The sequence below is a fragment of the Pyxicephalus adspersus genome, chromosome 9, assembly GCF_032062135.1.
Source record: "Pyxicephalus adspersus chromosome 9, UCB_Pads_2.0, whole genome shotgun sequence".
Lineage (NCBI taxonomy): Eukaryota > Metazoa > Chordata > Amphibia > Anura > Pyxicephalidae > Pyxicephalus > Pyxicephalus adspersus.
The window spans coordinates 1,742,442-1,760,780 of NC_092866.1; the positions used below are offsets into that span (position 1 = coordinate 1,742,442).

Below are 18,339 nucleotides of genomic sequence, written 5' to 3' on the forward strand. Positions count from 1 at the left end.
AAAACCGCAAAAGCATAATGGATGACACTGACTGGGTGGGGTAATGGCACGTGTTAAAGATTCCTTGGGTTCTATGTAAGACAGCTCCTCCACTGGCTGTGAAAAGATCAATGTGTGAACAATTTGTAAAACCTAGAAAGAGTAAATACTAGGCTGGATCTGCATAAAATCCAAATGTCTAATATCTCCCCAAGTGACCACAATCTTGGTCTGCAGCCACAGATGCATCTGTTTTTGTGTGTTGTTTTGATGTCTGTGCTAGTGCACATGTAATTTATTTTATTCAACTGTGGATTGTACAATATTCATAACATTATACACATTTATTTACATCAAGCTATCTGAACCAAGGTTCCTCCAGAAGTTACTGGGGATTCCTTTACAAGAGAGCAGTAGTTGATTGATCTCTTGTCTATACTAGCCACCAAGGTAAAGGTTCACTTCTAGGTTTCTAATGTGTTTCAACATTTATTACTGCCTGTGTTTCTTTTCTGGTTGTTAATATTTTCATTTCTGAAACATGAAAAAAAAATAATTTCACTTAAGTCCCCTCAGACTTCTTATCACACTAACCTACCATGAGCGATATATCTAAACATGTTAGCAGGGAACCCAGAGACCTAAAAACTATAATAATGGTTCCCTCATTGAAAAAGTCTGAGAAAAAGGCTGCTATACATGTTTGTGTGATTATACTTTTTTTTTTTTATTTCATTCTTAATCATGACCGAACATTTAAACTTACATTTTTTCAGACTCTTTCCAGGTTTTCAGCTTACATGTAAATGGATGGAAATAAAAACATTTTATATTTTCATGGGTGTGATAAGATAATCCTCTTATGTTTACAGATGTTTAATTCTATTATGATTTGTAACAAAATATCTGCAAGGGACGGCTGTAATCTGTCATTACACATGTGCTTTCCGCTTACCTAAGAAGCAAATGACTGTCATTATATAGAGACCATAGTAGTTTTGGTTATTTCCACCATTATACCTGACACTAAGAATACTAGCTTTGCAAGAATGACCACATCTAACATTTGTAGGTTAATCTGCACTTATGTAGGGAAACGCATTTTGCTTGGTTTTCTCTTCAATGCTAATCCAAACTTCCTCCTATTTAGGTTTGCCATGACAGACCTTCACCTTGGAAGATGCCCTAATTATGAAAATAGAACTTTTAAACCTCATCAAGGGTTTATGTTGAATCTTCATGTAATATTGTGTTGAACTTGGATGGGAGGAGGATTTTTGGGCCAGCACTGGATAGTGCAGGACAGGTTTGACTCACAAAGCATACTGTTCTAATTTTTTTCAACTATGATCACTCCTTGGGTAAAGTTTTGGGTTCAAAGTTTTGGGTGAACACAAAGGTTAGTATTTGAAAAAAACAAAAGATTACTACTTTGTAAACAGTGGACAGCTGTAGCCAGGAAGCTTTAAAATATAGCATCACAGCTTAAATCAGGGCATGAACATGGGGCAGGGCATGAACAAGGAAATAGAGAGTTAGAATAGAATAGAAAATAAGAAAAGGCTCATAGACATAGCGGTCTTTAATCAAAACGTCAAATGGTGGTGCTATCCTGATAGTATGTCCAGCTCTCCATAAAGTAAGCAATAGAAACGCTCACAATGGCTGTACTTCAAGGTAAAATCCAAATGTTTTCATTATTGAAATGGTGCTATTTAATGTGACATATACAGGTTGTCACTTATTCATGCACCATATCTCCAGACAATGCCTGACAAGGTCCCTCCCATGAATTTAACAATGGAGGTTCCTCATTTAGCTTTTTCCTCACCAGCCTGACTGCCCCTAACTCAACAGTTTCAGTTCTTTTAATCGTGGAGGCTAAGCATCACATGAAGGGGTTAAATAGAATAGTCTGCATGCTATTGAAACCTACGTAGAAAACCTACTACGCCAGACTGACATTCACCCATCAAAGAATGTTGATAATTGCTTAACTAAAAGTACTGTGATGTTTTTGAGACAATGTTAACCTTGCCCATCAGCCATGATCGGTTTGTACTGTATAGGGAAGCACATGATGATGTCACCGGAATCTAATGAACAGAAAAGTGTTCATGTCCCCTTTAGAGAGATGTATTCTTTATAATTACCAGTATTTCCTGGAAGAGTCCCATCGGGACATCTAGTAATGACTGTCAAAGGTCAGATTTTCATATTGGGAAGATATCTTAATCTGTCCTGTTGAGTGTAAAAAGGAAAGAAAAAAATTTCCAAAAACAGTTCTTTTAACCCTCTCCTTCACTAGGCAAAACAAAAAAGGAAAGAAATAGCTTTAGATAGATTTTGATACAAGCTCTACCCAAGATAGTGCTTTTGGAGACCAAACCAGAGGCCCAGGGCTAGCGCTCCTGCCTTGCAGCCTAGGGGTTCCAAATTAGACACATGACCGGCTCACGATATGCAGGTTTGCATGTTTTTCCTATTTTTGTGTGGATTTATACTGCGGATTCCTCCCACATCCCAAAAGAAAAAAACATACTGGTAGGCTAACCAGCTTCATCATAACTTGACCCTAGACTATAATAATAACGTCAGACCATGACTATAGTAAATATATCAGATTGGTAATAATTATTATTACTAATTTAAGTTTGAGCTATTCAACACACAATGATGAGCTATAGCAAGAGAAGACCAATAAAGATTTCTCCATATACAGCAGTTGTACCTGTAGGTAATTTCCAGAGTATGTAAGAAAAAGCGGCTAGAGGACACTGCACAACGCCGACTCCACAAACATACAAGCAGCTACTGCTGTGATAGCCATATAAAAATTACCCTTATGAAACTATATCACAGCAAGTGTGCTAGTGAACACCAAATAAAACATACATTCTAATAAATATAATAGTAAAACAGTGATGCCTTCCTACGATTACCAGCCTCCTCTGAATTATTTTTCAATGTCACCATGAAATACCAGCAATGAGCACATTCAGCTAAGAACAGCCAGCGGGAGAATTCTATGTAGGCCATGTCATTTCAATCAAACTTCTGTTAAGAATTTTGGAGGTGTGAGGAATTTTCAGCTGGTAACACAGAGGAGGGTATGAGGACAGAAGAATAGTCAGAAAGCAGGTAAGGGCAGGCCAAGGGGTATATTAACATGATCACAATCTAAAGATGCCAATTACAATCTCTTCAGCAAACAAAAACAAGGTCGACTCCATGCACTGTAAGGAGCGATTACATTACTTTACAGCAACAACCTCTCCTCCCCATTGCGCTATTTCCCAGTCACAGCTGCACAAGTAGATAATGTGTATTTTAAAATGGAATTGAAACGACTGCTGGAGAAAGCAAGAGATAAGCACTTACATCACAAATCTTTAAGACATCTTAAAAGCAGGCGAGGAACGAGACAAGCATAGATATGGTGGAATAGAACAGTGAGCTATCTGTACCCAAGACTAGCAAGTCTAATTAACTGCCAAATAAATTGCAAATGAAGAAAGCTGAAGGAACAGTTAATAAACACCAAGCAATCTGTACAACATTTTACTACCCAATAAAAATCAACTGACAGGACCGTGACAAGTTACGTCTTAGCTTTAACTACTTCAAGAGCTCAAGAGGTCCTTTCATAAACATAATGCTAAATAGCTATTAAAGAAACACTGCAACCTATGCCACATGAAAGTGCTTTTAAAAGAGTATCGATAATTATACAGAACAATTTAGATGCTTATTAGATCCACATTGTATTGAGATGAATTGGACATTCTATGGCATGTTTAAGCAACAGCTGTTTAGATATTAGTCCAAACCTTATCTGCAAATAGCTCTGCAATAACTCAGAACTTAAAAAGGTATCCCCCCCCCCAGCTTTTGTTGGAGGCATGAGTGCATTAAGGCAAAAAGTGCAAGCACAGAGGGAGCAGAAGTCCAGCAAAGAGATACAATAAAGAATAAATACAAGGTGGTAATTCATTGTATTACTAAAACAATAACAACTGTTTACGATATATTGTGGAACTGAACAAAATTAATGCAATCCAGCAGAGAGTTTACATATATCTTACATTTGCTTAAAATCACTGGGTATACTGCAACACCTTACAAGCATAAGTGAACACAAACTACCGGAGACACAGCTGGAATACATTTCTGAGCTATCTTGCCTAGGAAAAAAATCTTAATTTTGTTCACCTATGTTCCTAATCCAGACAACCTTTCCAAACACTTAAATCCTTAACATTCCTTTCCACCATTATATTGAAGATTATGACTGCGTATAAAAGAAAAAGCAGCAGCTCTCAGACAAGGTATTGCTACAGATGAGATCTACTGATGTGTGGATTACAGAGACACAGACCATAGACAGACCGAGGTACTGGTTAAAACAGATTTATAAAATGGGGATTGGATTTGCCACGGAGAAGCTAATAAAATATATTCAGAAGTGTTTTTGTATCTTTTAATAATTTCTATTTACATGCAGAATTGAAACTGTGCAGCCAAATAATTGCAAAAGGCAAGTAAATTATATCAGACATTAAAAAATGAACTTACCAGGATGGTTTACATGTAAATCATCAACTGTTATCTGAACCACTTCTGTGAGCTCCTCGCCTGACATCATTGATAACTGCTGAAATTCCACACAAATTCAACGCAATGAAGAATCCTGCAAAAATTACACAAAAATGTGTTTAACAACTTAGCAATGGTTAAGACTGCAAACATAAAACCCTTGTAGCTGAGGGTTTCCAGGTAAAGAAGACAAAACTAAAGGCAAGAGACTAAAATATGTTACACAAATATGGACAATCTCATTACTCAGCTAACTGACCCAATGTTAGAGCAATTTATTTTAGTAATGTTTTGTTAATTTAAACATTTTCATGCCATCACTATAGATGTTGTGTGTAAAGCTTCTCACAAATCATATTAAGGTAACCAGTAAAAAGCCTTCAAAGTAAAAGTGCTACAAAGTATTCAACACAGCTGTGTAGGAATCAAAGCCAATAAACTCATTCAGACACCAAGTGAGATATTTTTGACAGACATTTATCAAACACAATAAAAAGCGCTATAGCAGCCTTTTTTAGCTTTGGGTTTGACTTGTGTTGCAGTTGCACAGGAAAGGTAGAGGCAAAGGAGCAGAAACTCATAATTTATTTATTATTGTTTCTCACAAACTTTTCTAAAATTAAGTGTACACAACTAGTTGACACACATATAAACCTTGAGATGCAAGATGCAACACAGAGTAAAAACTGAATTGCAACACTTGCTGGTATTCCTTTCAAGTATATGGAGAAGGCTGGATTATTTTTTTTTTATATATATATTTTTTTATTATTATTATTTTAGGGAAAAAAAAAATTTTTTAGGAAGGGTGCTTTTTACTGTTGAGCTGAAGTATGCTACAAATATACTATAGAAACACCATAACGGAAATAAATTACAGGCCCCAAGACAAAAGTTTTATGGCCAAATTTTTTGCCCTTCATTAAAAATTCTGAAATGTATACTTGTTTACAAAACAATGTTGTGGTTGCTAACCAAAGATGAATAAAATTTACGGGACAATGAATTCAGCTACAGTGCTGTTAGCGACAAGCAAGTAAAACGCAGTGGTACCGGCGAGCGCTGGCTTCATTGCATGCGATTCCTATTCTACTTTTGTTGAGAGGTTTCCAGGGTTCTGCTAGAATGCACTGGCTGATTTTACTCCCTAACAGATGTCTAGCACACAAATGGAAGAGCCAAATCAAAAGCCAAGAGGATATTTTGAAAGAGCCGAATCTCAAAAGGCCGTAACGTTTCTATCACTACGATTGCTTTGTTTCTTCACAAAAAATAAAATAACCCACAAACTAGCTATTTAAAATGGTACAATCTGTTTTTCCAGACCCCAAAATAAGAATTTCTAAAAATGACTGCTGGCTTGCCCCGCAGACTTCACATGAGACACGGAGAAGGAATTTACATCTCAAGTCTTATTGTGGACAAATGTGAATATGTGCTACCAATAAAGGTGGAAAAAAAACCCTCTAAAAGAACAGCTCCCAAAGCTCCTTTATAAAAATGTATATGGTAGAAAACAGTCCAAACTAATAAACAGGATAAAAGTCACAAAAATATGCATTTGGAGTGATGTTAAAAAGGGAGCCACACTCCATATAGTTTTATTTAAACTACATAAAAAATAACTACTAATAAAAAATAAGAAATTTTTATCATCCCTGACTGAGCTAAATATTTTGTGTCTTACAAAGCTCCTGATCCAGACACGGCAAACTACAGTTAGAGGGAATCGGTACAAAAGGTGGTGCATCCGCAGAGGGCACAATCACCGTCTGCAGACCACATTGACCTACTAGAAAAGTATTCCATCTCCAGGTCTCGCTCTCCCTATTTGGACATGGCAACCTACAGTTAGAGGGAATCGGCACCAAAAGGCAGTGCTGTCACCGAAGTGGGTAGGACTTGGCTGGGTGCTGACTGACAAGCTACAAATCTGCAATGATGCCCGGCAACATCTTCTCATTCCACTGTAGTGCAAGCAGTCTACATAAGGGTGGCAACTTTGCTCCTAATTCCAGAGCAGTCCAGCAGTTGCTGGACTTCACTAATAGATTTAACAAGTGTTTATGGGAATTTAAATTGTTGCAGCATTTTTTTTTTACTTTTAGTTTAGTTTGTCTTTAACTGACAGCATTTATAGCTGACACCATAAGGAACATTTGCCTGTTATTACTTGTACCCTAGTTCCCACTTTCCCCTTTAACTCATCAACCCTTTCTAAAAGTCCTCTACAACTGCTATTGCAAAACTTTTGGCCCAAGTGCGTTTTATTTAGGAAGATATTGTATGATTCTTCCTATTCAAGTTAAGCTTCACCATTTTGCTACCAAGTTATGTTTGCAGTCTTATCACTGAGGGAGGAAGGAATGGGGTAAAGCTTTCTCCTGGCTGCAGATGACAATATCTTTACCCATGCAGTCGATGGAAGACCATTTAGTGATGATAAAAAGATGGAGCTAGGTCTATTTTAATTGCTTGCTGATGTTTCACTTTACAGAAGTATAGCTAGAGGAGATTATAATGGTCATGATACTAACAAACCTGATTAGGGTTACTACTGGCTGAGGAGACAGCAGTAACATATTACCTATAAATCTAAGAATTGGCAAAAAAACTTCTGATATCCTCTTCATGGACATACAATTGTGAGTCTTTCTATAAAAGATAATTTGTGGCCCATGATGACAAGTCCTATAAGCCTGGTACCAATACAAAAATACATCTGGAATGTTATGGTTAATAAAACATTTGCCACTAGCTAATTAGGTACAATCTCCATACTTTTAGATAACGCCATTATCTATCGAATGTCGTCTTTGGCTGGTTCAAGTGACTAACCTCTGCTTCAAAGAAATTAATGCAGCTTTAACGGCCCCAAGTCTATGGGCTAGTCATGTGTTTAATATTGATCAAAGAGGCGATTGTTATGTAAAGATGAGCAATCTTCTGATTCATGACCTCGTTTATTGGTGTAATAATAACACAGGAGCATCAGCTAATAGACGCAGAGTGATAACAGGTGTCTTAGGTGCCGTATGGACTCTCACCGTAATCATTTGGGTACTAAAAAAGTTCTCTCAAAGAAGAGAGCCTGATGATTAAAATTTGCTTGACTTATTCAATGGATTTGAACATGTCGGACACTGTCCAGATACCACTCACACAGTGTGACTAACTAAAAACAGACGCAGGCCCGGAATCTTTTCTATTCCTCCCTTGTTTTATTCCACATTAGGGATTAATTTAAAAAGTTTTAGCTATAATAAATGTAACAAGTAATAGATTTGACTCTGGCTGCTGTATAAATCAACGGACATCAAACGCTTGTGGAAAGTTTGAGCTTGCTGTTTATCACATAAAGACGGGTCATGGGGTTATACAACATGTTATTGTCCCCCCAGGGCCGGACGGGTGGCTCATCTCATGTGTAAATTATAAAGTGATTCTGCTGCTGTGTGCCCTTTACAATGAGATTAAGAAGATTTGACAATTAAAGAGTTAGAAGATAAAGTATTAAAAATGACCTAAAAAGAAATCTGACAAGAGGCAAACATGCCGTCACTGCTTATCTCTTTCTGAAAGTAAGTTACCTGGCAGCTATGTTGACCCTCCGGGTGCAAAACTGATGATGTGATAAAATGAGAATACCTTTTGACTTTTTATTGACCTTTCTTTTTCAGTGACTTATTATAATTTATAAAGCACCAACATATTTTGAAGCCCTGTACATTAAATAGGGGTTGCAAATTACAAACCCGCAACATGCCTGCAGTATGCCACATGGTCAGTTCATGAAAACTTGCAAGCTTACTAATACCTGTCTATTCAGCTTTGTTATGTAATTGGAATAGGAAAGCATTCATACCAAAATGAGACCTTACATTTTCTGGGGAAAATGCTGCTCACATCCCCAAAAGCCTAGGCACTGGGACATGTGATCTCCATTAGAGAGAAGAAAAGTACTGGGTGACCGATCATGTGACTGACCCCATAGGGAGTGTGTCATCGCATTTTACCAGAAAAAAATTTAACATTTCAGCCCCTACAATATTCTTTAAGTAAATTTGTTTGAGTAAAGGTTTGTTTAAAGGTAAATCTCCAGATTTTCCACAAACTGAACATTTGCTAAACTCTTCCTTTGACTACTATAATAAGGTATTAAAAAAAAACAAATAATAAAGCAAATAAACATCAATACCATCACTTTGTATACTATAACACAACTGAATTCTTGAAAACAATATAAAATCAGCTTGGTGGAATCACTAGGCTGCATTTCACAATACTGTAAACAGGGATTTTGGATGCAGGAAACACAAACATTACAAAGCTCCATGACTGTTAAGTTTCTTGGTTCTTTTTTGACATTTTTTTTGCTAATAAAATAAGAGATTGGTATGAAGTAAATCATATTTGTTGTAAAATTAAAGTATATGACATAACTTTACAACAAAATCCATTTTATAATAACTTAAATACATTCACATACCTTCAATAACTCATGAATAAACCAGCTCATTGGAGAATTACAGTAAACAGAAGGGTTGATTTACCTAAAATTCATCTACAAGGTGAAAAATTGATTTTTAGGTTTTGTTTGACTTTGATTGAGGAACTGACAATTTTATCTGAGGTTGCCTCCGGGCTGTCGTGCAGATTATTTGGGTTTGTCCAGAAATGGATGCTTAGGTTTCTTTAACAAGTTCTCTTTTAGGATTAGCATACAATGTGCAGTAAATAAATGTGGTGACACAGAATAAGGTTCTATGCCTTCAAACTCCAGCTCGAGGCTGGGATGTGGCCCTTTAATTGCTATTTAACGGTTTCCTCCATCAACATTGGGACACTTTCTCCGTTTGATATGAAGTAGACACTTTTGCTTTCACTGACACCAGGGATGGAGTATTATTTCTCCACCTGCTAACAACAGTTGCTAGGCAATTTTTACTCCCACTGTTTACAAACCCTGGGACTATTTTCTACTCGCCTGGAGCATTGTTTTTTTTTTCCTATTGAGAAATGGGGTATTTTCCGCTTCCATTGGACATGACCTGGCTGCTTTATTGTCTAAGGGACAGTGCACTTCTTCCTTGTTTAGAAAATTTAAGGACTCCAGATCAAAACCCAAAATCTAAAAATTGTTGTGCATCATGCCTCACTGTATATCATTTTCATGTCTTTTGAGAATATCTTGTAAATTGTATACCCTGGGAATCCTACAAGTGACAGGACTTCCTGTTACAGGCTGAAAACCTGACATTTTTTGTAGCAGCAGTGTAGTCACCCTGCCATGCACACTTCTTTAGCTTTCTATTGGGCTGCCTATCTGGAATATCAGATAAATCACTGTATACAGTGAGGAACGTAGCCAATATACTAAAAACAGATTTTAACTTACAAACACTTAAAAAGCAAAACTGAAAGCCGATTCTTGGCAGTTGTGTAACTAGGAAATAGTCTGTGTTGTAGAGCCATGAAACTGCCCAGGATATTACAAACACCAACAAATCACAAGAAAATTAGATTTTTATGTTTGTTTTATTTTCAGGATGCCTGCTTAGATACATATGCAAAAAAAATTTATTTTGTCAGGCGATATCACTCTTAAGGGAGAAAAAGAAATCCTGCCAATTGTTTATTTGTCAGAAAAACTACCTCCTATAATAACTGACAGTGGAAAACAAATAATCCACATATCATAAAAAGCTAATACAATAACTTGTATTGACTTAGAACTCTTCAGCAAATAAAACTCACAGGAAAATATCAGGCACAGATCAAACAATTTTGAATATACCATCACAAGAAAAAAAACACATTTAATGTTTCAGCACATTGAAAAACAGCCTAAAACAACTCATCGGAGACAGAAATCTCCCACAGCAGAACAATTACTAATTTTTTAATTGTGTGATGTACACATCGCTTGAACCTAATTTTTGGAAAGTTAAGACACAGCATATTCCTATAATCCAAACAAAACTGCTTTCAGAGTTTATCACAAGGTTACAGGATGTTAATGTTGTTATTCTGGGGCAAAATGGCTCTCAAAGGATAAGGAGCTGGCATTCATTACAGCCATAGATGATGTCACACTAAAAATTAGAAAAACTGAGCTTATGAAATTCAATAAATGACATCATTTTTGGGGGCCTCTCATGAGAAAATAGATTGGACCATTAAAAAGGTTTTGGAATTTTACCTATTGACTGTTCTATGGAAATTACTTACAAATGTTTAGATACACAGTACCTCTCCTTTTATTTTTTTTCAATCAGTATTCTCCACAAGTATGTCAGTGCCATACAATAATAATACTCAGTGCCAGACAGACCCACATGCTACAACAGTGACATCTTGTGACAATTATAGAATATTACAACACAAAAAATCCCATGGCTTTTTTGAGTATACAATTCTGGTATTTCCTACAACTTCTATAGTGCCTTAAAGTTTTACTATTGTTTACAGTGCTCATATGGCTATTTCTATGTCAGAGAAGAGTTCTCCCTGCTATAGCAATAGCAAACACACATTTACAATCTAGGGACAACTCTGCCAGATGGCGAACAATCTATCACCATGTCTACACATGAATTGTAAAACCGCCAACATTTTTAACATGTGCCAGTTGTATTTCGACACCATCAGATTTACTGAATGGACAAAAAGCATTACATTGTAACAAGCACATAGTCCCTTATTGGTTCTATACAGAATGCATCTCATATGCAGTTACGCAGAAGCTGCAGGATTACTGAACAGAAGCCATTGTCCAATATTCCAACGCATCCAGCAAAGGTGTGTAATATCTTCAGCAGTCTTATGGAAACACATCACTGTGACATTTACAGGATGGACAATTGCACCAAATAACAAATGCTGTACTACATCTACATAAATACATGAATAGCTATTTTTGAATTTTGAAAAGTTAACTTTTATACTTTTCATTTTTAAAATATAAATCAAAGGATGTTTTTTACATGATCATTCTAGTCAGGATTGAATATGCAGCTTAGAAATGCATTAACACGCAACCTAAATGATCAGACATTTTTTTTCCATGCCAATACAGCTCAGGTACCTTGGGCTTATTGCAGTGTAAAATCTACTGATGCACAGGTACCGGCTATTTCACAGGTATAGTCCTAGATTGGTCTAATTATGCAAACCCTGATGGTTCCAATAATAATAATTATAATAATAATATACCGTATTTTTCGCCCTATAAGACGCTCCGGAATATAAGACGCACCCAATTTTAAAGGAGGAAAATCTAGAAAAAAAAGATTCTGAAAGATTATTCCCCTTCTGATCACTCATGTGCCATTCAAATTCCCTTTCTGATCACTCTATGCCTTTCAAATTCCCATTCTGATCACTCTGTGTCATTCAAAATTCCTTTCTGATCACTCTGTCATTCAAATTCCCCTTCTGATCACTCTGTGCTTTTTTTCCCACTGTACGGCAGTTAGGACAGGGAACAGCAGGTGGCGCTGTGCCGGCTTCTTTCGCTCTGCTTTACAGACAGGAGAAGACACGTGCTGCTGCCAGAGAGAAGAGGAGACAGACGCTGCTGCAGCCAGAGACACACGCAGGATCGGGTGAATATAATATTTTAGTTATTTTATCACACCTTTGTCGTATAGGACGCACTAACTTTTCCCCCCCAGTTTTGGGGAAGAAAAAGTGCGTCTTATACTGCAAAAAATACGGTACACATTTGTTTTATCTTGACGCAGTCTGCAGCAAAAGCTACATAAAGTCGGGGGGGGGGGGGGGGGGGGGGGTGAGTATTCTCTAAAAAATAAAGGTACTTTACTAACATTGTATTTTTTTTTTTTTTTTTTTTTTTTTTTTAGTAAAATGAACAAACTGTCCAGATTTCCCCATCTGTAGATTTTATAACTACCTCTCCTGATTGGTAACACAACCTGTGAAAGCTAGTTTTACATAGCTGATTGATGCTATCATTTAGTAGTTTTTGTTTGGTTTTTATCTAGGTATCATTGTCAACCAAGTAACATTTTTTCCTTATTCCTTAGGTCTTTAACAAGTAGCATACCCAACAGGGTTATGATTGAAACCCCATTCTATCAAAGCCTAGCAGAGTATCTCTCTAGTTCATGTCTAGTCACCTACGAACATCTGCTGAGAAGAAAGTGCGCTCTATCCTTTTGTAAATAACAAATCTGACCACTTGTGTCACTGAACTAAAAGAATAATGTTCTAATAAAACCTCTTTATTACAGCTCAAGTATGATCAGGTTGCTGCTATTTGCTGTGTGTACACAAAACAGATGTTCCCCTAAATGCATAGTGTGCATAGACAGTTTTTCTGTCTACAACAGGAGAGTTATTTGCTTTATATCAGGTGGAAGAAACCAAATGTCAAATGAGATAGTTGTGCACCTGTTTTATGGGTCATTATCCCCACCAGGATCATAAAGCATCATATCTAGGCTGCAGTGACCAAGATGATAAATGATTAGAAGACCGTATTGTATTATGAAGATGTGGAAAGTGTGTCTACAGAACATGTGAAGGGTCACCAAATACAACCAAACCAAAATACACCAAACCAAATATAAATAGATATCTACAGGTAAAACTTTCACTTTTCTTTTCATTTGGGTGAATATTTTCCTAAGTAACTTGTAGTTAGCTAGGCATCTAGAAGTTTGAAAGGAAAAAATTAGAACTGGCAGTCTCATGATGGTTTCCTTTTAGGGTTGCACTAAAGCCCTTTTAAATAAAAAAAAAATATATAAATTACACATATACCTGACAGCATTGGAAAGTAAGCTGATTAAAAGCTGTTGAATTAATTGTGAATATTTGCTGGGCTGGTTCTCCAAGCCTAGGCTTTAGCTGCGTACACACTTCCAATTTTTGTCGTTGGAAATGATCTTTCACGATCCTTTCCAACGACAAGGGAGTGCACGATGCATGAACGGTGCTGTACATACATACGGTGCTGTTCATGCTCTATGGAGAGGGGAGGGGGAGAGCGACGGAGCGGCACCCTGCTGCGCGCTCTCCCCTTTCCTTTCATTAGGATTGGCTGTCGTCCATCGTCCGTGGATCCGGCAGGTCGGTCGTCCGGACGATGGACGACACCGACTGTACACACGGCAGATTTTCGCCCGATAATTGGCCGATGCCGATTATCGGGCGATAAAAATCTGACGTGTGTACGTAGCTTTTGAAAGCCAAGGTTAATATATCAGAGTGAGCTGAACCTGCAGGAACAGGGACATTACCCCATCAATTGTGCAGATAAGCAGTATAAAGTGGACCCTTTTTACACCCATACATTATGTACTGTGGCCTAGGAGAATACAAAAACCCTCTTATGCCAAAATCAGCCCCTCTACATCCTTCAAACCTTTATAGAGGAATACTAATGTATTTTCTAGTTGGTTATTATTATTTTATTAGGCCTATACATAAAAGTATATATTTTTAGACTAACGTGCGACAATATACAGTCATCTTCCAGACATCTAGTGCTCACAAATGAATAATAGGCTAAATTGTTTCTTGTTTTAACTCTTGTTTAGAGTTCAATAGTTGATGAAGACAAATGAGAATGCACAGTCTGTAGTATTAACGAAGAATATTGCAAATCTTGACTAACACATTTTAAACCCAAGCCATAGTTCAGCAACATCCATGTCACAGGAGACTGTGATTTAATTAGTAAGAATAAACTCCTATTTTTTCCAATTTGTTTTACTTGGCAAGTGGTGATCTAATTATAGACCTAATTGGAGGATTAAACAGCTTTGTGATTACAATAACAGAGCAGGGGAGGCAACTAAGGTGGATAAATTCCCATCCAAAAGGGTGTCTGGAAAGGGAAAACGTGTTTTTCTGGAGATACAGAACTCTGCAATCGGATGGACCTCAGGGGAGGATTACTGGAGAGACACTTTATGGCTGTGTAATCACTATCAGAGCTTGCAGGCTTGACTTTTTCAAAAGCATTAATTCTGCCAAGGTGGATAGGTTTCAGGAATATCATCCCCCACCCAGGTAATGCGTACTGACGCTGTACTAAAATCCTTCACAACTTCCTGATGAATTATCAGCAGCTGGAGCTAACAAATTAGTACCAAGCCTGGAGGGAAAAACTGAGTAGAGATGTTTGTGACACAAGATAAGTTAATAAACCATCCACTGCCTCTAATAAACAGCTTCTCCAGCATTGTAGTGTATGGAAATATAAACTTTATGTTCTGTAAATACAAGTAATTTTTAGTATTTGAAATCTGCAGCCTAATTAAAATAATTCTGCCATAAAGGATCTTGTTCATTTACATATTTGTTCATCCTTTTTATACCACTGCCATTGTGTCCCCCAGTTGTTCATTGTTATCACCATCAGAAACCTGCTTTGACACGTCATGCAGCATGTAGACCAGAAAGTGGTTGCAGATTAGCAGCACTAAAATGCCTCAGAAGAAAAATAATAGGTTCCAAAGAAGCATTTAAGGAAGTGTTCATGGTGCTTAAACAAACTAGATGTCATGCACAGCAGCACATTTGTCTGACACAATAAAGTTATTTTAAGCTAAACAAAAGTATTTAGTTCTAACTCAGTCTACATCATTGTGGGGACAGAGCTTTACTGGGTATGACAACAGCACAATGTAGGAAAGCTTTTCTTAACCAGGTTTACTGAAGAGGTTGCTAGGGGTTCCTTGTGCAATAGGCAATTTCTGATTTCCATATAAATGACCACTGACCCCACCGTTTTTGGCTATTTATATAAGGAGCATTCTTCATACGGGGTACTGATGTAAGGAGCACACTTTCCACTGACCACTAACATAAGACGAATTCTTTTCACCAATGTAAGTGGCATTTTCCCACTGTCCTAAAGAGTACCATGGCTGTCTCACCAACGTAAAGAGATATCCACGAAGGGTGGATTTCATGGTGATGTAATGGGCTACATTATATTCCAATATATGGGGCACCTCTCCCCTAATGTCCACACTTTTTTTTACACGTATGTGCCTTTTAAAGGTTCCCTCATGTTAAAAAGGCAGAGAAAACCTGATCTAGTTCTTTTAAATTTAAATGACCGAAGTATGTTTCCAATTTTAACCTAGATATAGATGTATGTTCTCCACACCCAAAATATTGAAAACTGGTAAATTGTAATTTGGGGAAAGGCATATTACATTAGGCTGTAGGGGATGTATAAAAATCATTGTTCATCAACTATCAAGTGTGTGATGAACACATTTTCACTTTTTTTAGCCAATCTGATAAAACAAGGTTTCCATTTGGGAAAAGCTACAATACTATGCAGAAAAATGCTTTTCTTTCTTGGAGGAGAAAGATAAATATTTTTTTTATTGTTAAGTTGGACAGGAAGTCACATAGAGCCATAAATGTTTCCCAAAACTCTAAGAACATAAAACAAAATATTTTATATTTCATGTCAGCTCCACAGAAATATTACCAAAGCCCATGTGGCCTAGGAATGAGAAATGTTCTTTGGGAAGGGCTATCTGGCCTGACTTACTGAAGACATTACATACTTTGGATATGTAGGGATGATGTTCTAAGAATCTTAATGGCATTGAGACTCTTGATTATCACAGCTGGGGAGTGACTGAAAGAAATAAAACATCACTGGCAGCTTAGAGATAAAACAGAGATTGTATGCAAAGCCCAAAAATTAGCAGGGTCATACAAGACCAAATGAGATGTCCATCTATAAAACAGAAAAACTAAACTTACAATCCCCTCTCCACACACACACTGACACTAAAAATATCTATAAGCATTCGATAATTACTGTAACATGAGAATCACATTACATTCTGCATTACAGATAAAATAAAATTGAGAGGACAAATTCATTTTACATTGTCAGCATGAAAGGTGCTATATAAGGCATTATATGCTTTATAAGGCGCATCCATTCAAATATGCACAAGCATGGATTCTACTGCAATGTTTGATGTATTTCTGAACATTATTTTGTTTTATTAGTCAAAAGGAAAAAATGGCAATGTGTACTTGGAAGAAGGGGAATAAATCCAATGTAAACATCTGTGTTCATCCCAGAAATTGTTTTAAACTGGGTGGGAAGAAGCTGTAAGGCGGGTGGGCAGCTCCTATATTGTGACCCAACTCTTCAGTAACCTGACGTGTCTGACTAAAAGAAGCTGGGGAAAACACTGAACATTTATACAGATGCTTATTAAGATTAACAAAGGTCTGTATTTAACTGGCGTTACCTTATGTACAGAAAAAAAGGGAACACAGTCAAAGACATGCAGCTTCAAAATCAGCCTAGACATTGCAAGTAATGATCCTGCAAATGCACAGGAGCACAAAGAAAAAAACGTAACTAAACCTAAAAGTGTGTAATAAGCTGTTTAGTTCAATTTGGTTCAGTTAATCCTTCAAGCCTGGTGTCAGGAGTAAAGCCTGCACTGATTGAAGCCTAATCTCCACATTACCGGTGTCATTGTCACATACTTGTTAAAAAGGGGAATGGTGGGCATGGTAAAGCTACAATCCACTGAACGATCTCTACAATGATATTCTGCACGCCTATTGGTCCTTACCCAAAAGCAGAGCTTTCTGGACTCTCTAGATTCTCTGTACATTTCTAGATAATCAAGATGTGAATAACAAGAAGCTTCTGTTATTCACTTCAGACTCTGCCTCCATGTCAACTGTCCTCAGTGGATTTTCCAGAGAAATAGACACTTTGCTTTGATAACTAACAGGCAGCCACCCTGGCAGTGTTGTGGATGGGAGAGAACTCCTAATTATTAACAGGTGTTTATAGGAACTGTGCAACAATGCAGAAAAAGGTGTCATTTTTTTCCACAACATATTTCAAACATTTGTCAGATTGTAAATTGCATTGGCCAACGTCCTCTTCTTCTGGGTGATAGTATGTACTTGTATTGTTTGCAGGTTTGTCATTTGTAGCCACTATTTATTGTTTAGATCTGCAGAATATGTTAACACTTTACAAATAAATGTTAATAATATATTATGTCACACAGAGCAACCTCTATATGTAAGACCCTTAGGATAAAAGTTCAGACATCCTCTAAAACATCCTAAGGTATAATGTACTTTTCATGGCAGACAATGCACCAAGATACTAGCACTAGGATGATGCCAATATATAAGGATCCAATTATCAGGAGTAGGTAAGGGTCTTAACAGAAACAGGTAGGATTACTGACGTGAACAAATGCTAAAATGTGTTACCCTTATTTTGTAGAGGAACATTTTTCTTAAAAAAAAATTGTTTTATTACAAATTAAAATAGACAGGCAACTCCATTGAGGTCATTGTTTATAACAAGTATTTTTGATAGATGGTCAAAAAGTGTCATCTTCTTACTACGTCCAACATCTCCTTCTCTTCCCTCCAATGTTTATATATAAAGCCACACAGCCTACAAGAAATCTACGTTGGTTTATATTTACAGGATAAACTGTTTATCATTTTTACTCTGAAAACATAATCTGACATGTTCCTTTTATGGGTGAGGCAGAACAGAGGGCCCATTTTAAAAGTTCCAACATGGAATATAATTAATTCCACACTGCAGCACGTGCAGTAAATAAAACCTAAAAATAAACAGCCATGACAAGCCGGACAGTGAGCTGGCAGAGGAAATGGCGTGGCTTCATAAGGCAAGTTATGGATAATTCAGCAGTGTTTTATGTGACATCAAATCCTCCAGCATGTTTATAGAGAGTGGCCAAAGAA

At 37.0% G+C, this 18,339-nt stretch overlaps 1 protein-coding gene across 2 annotated transcripts in view; it reads right to left on the minus strand.

Moving 5' to 3' along the window:
- Positions 1-18,339, minus strand: part of BANP (BTG3 associated nuclear protein) — a 210,087-nt gene that overhangs the window by 183,266 nt on the left and 8,482 nt on the right. For both annotated transcript variants that reach the window (XM_072421339.1, XM_072421340.1), the window contains exon 2: positions 4,555-4,669. In XM_072421339.1, the coding sequence (XP_072277440.1) occupies positions 4,555-4,624 (70 nt within the window). In that variant the 5' untranslated portion in view covers positions 4,625-4,669. The remainder of the gene's footprint in view (positions 1-4,554; positions 4,670-18,339) is intronic.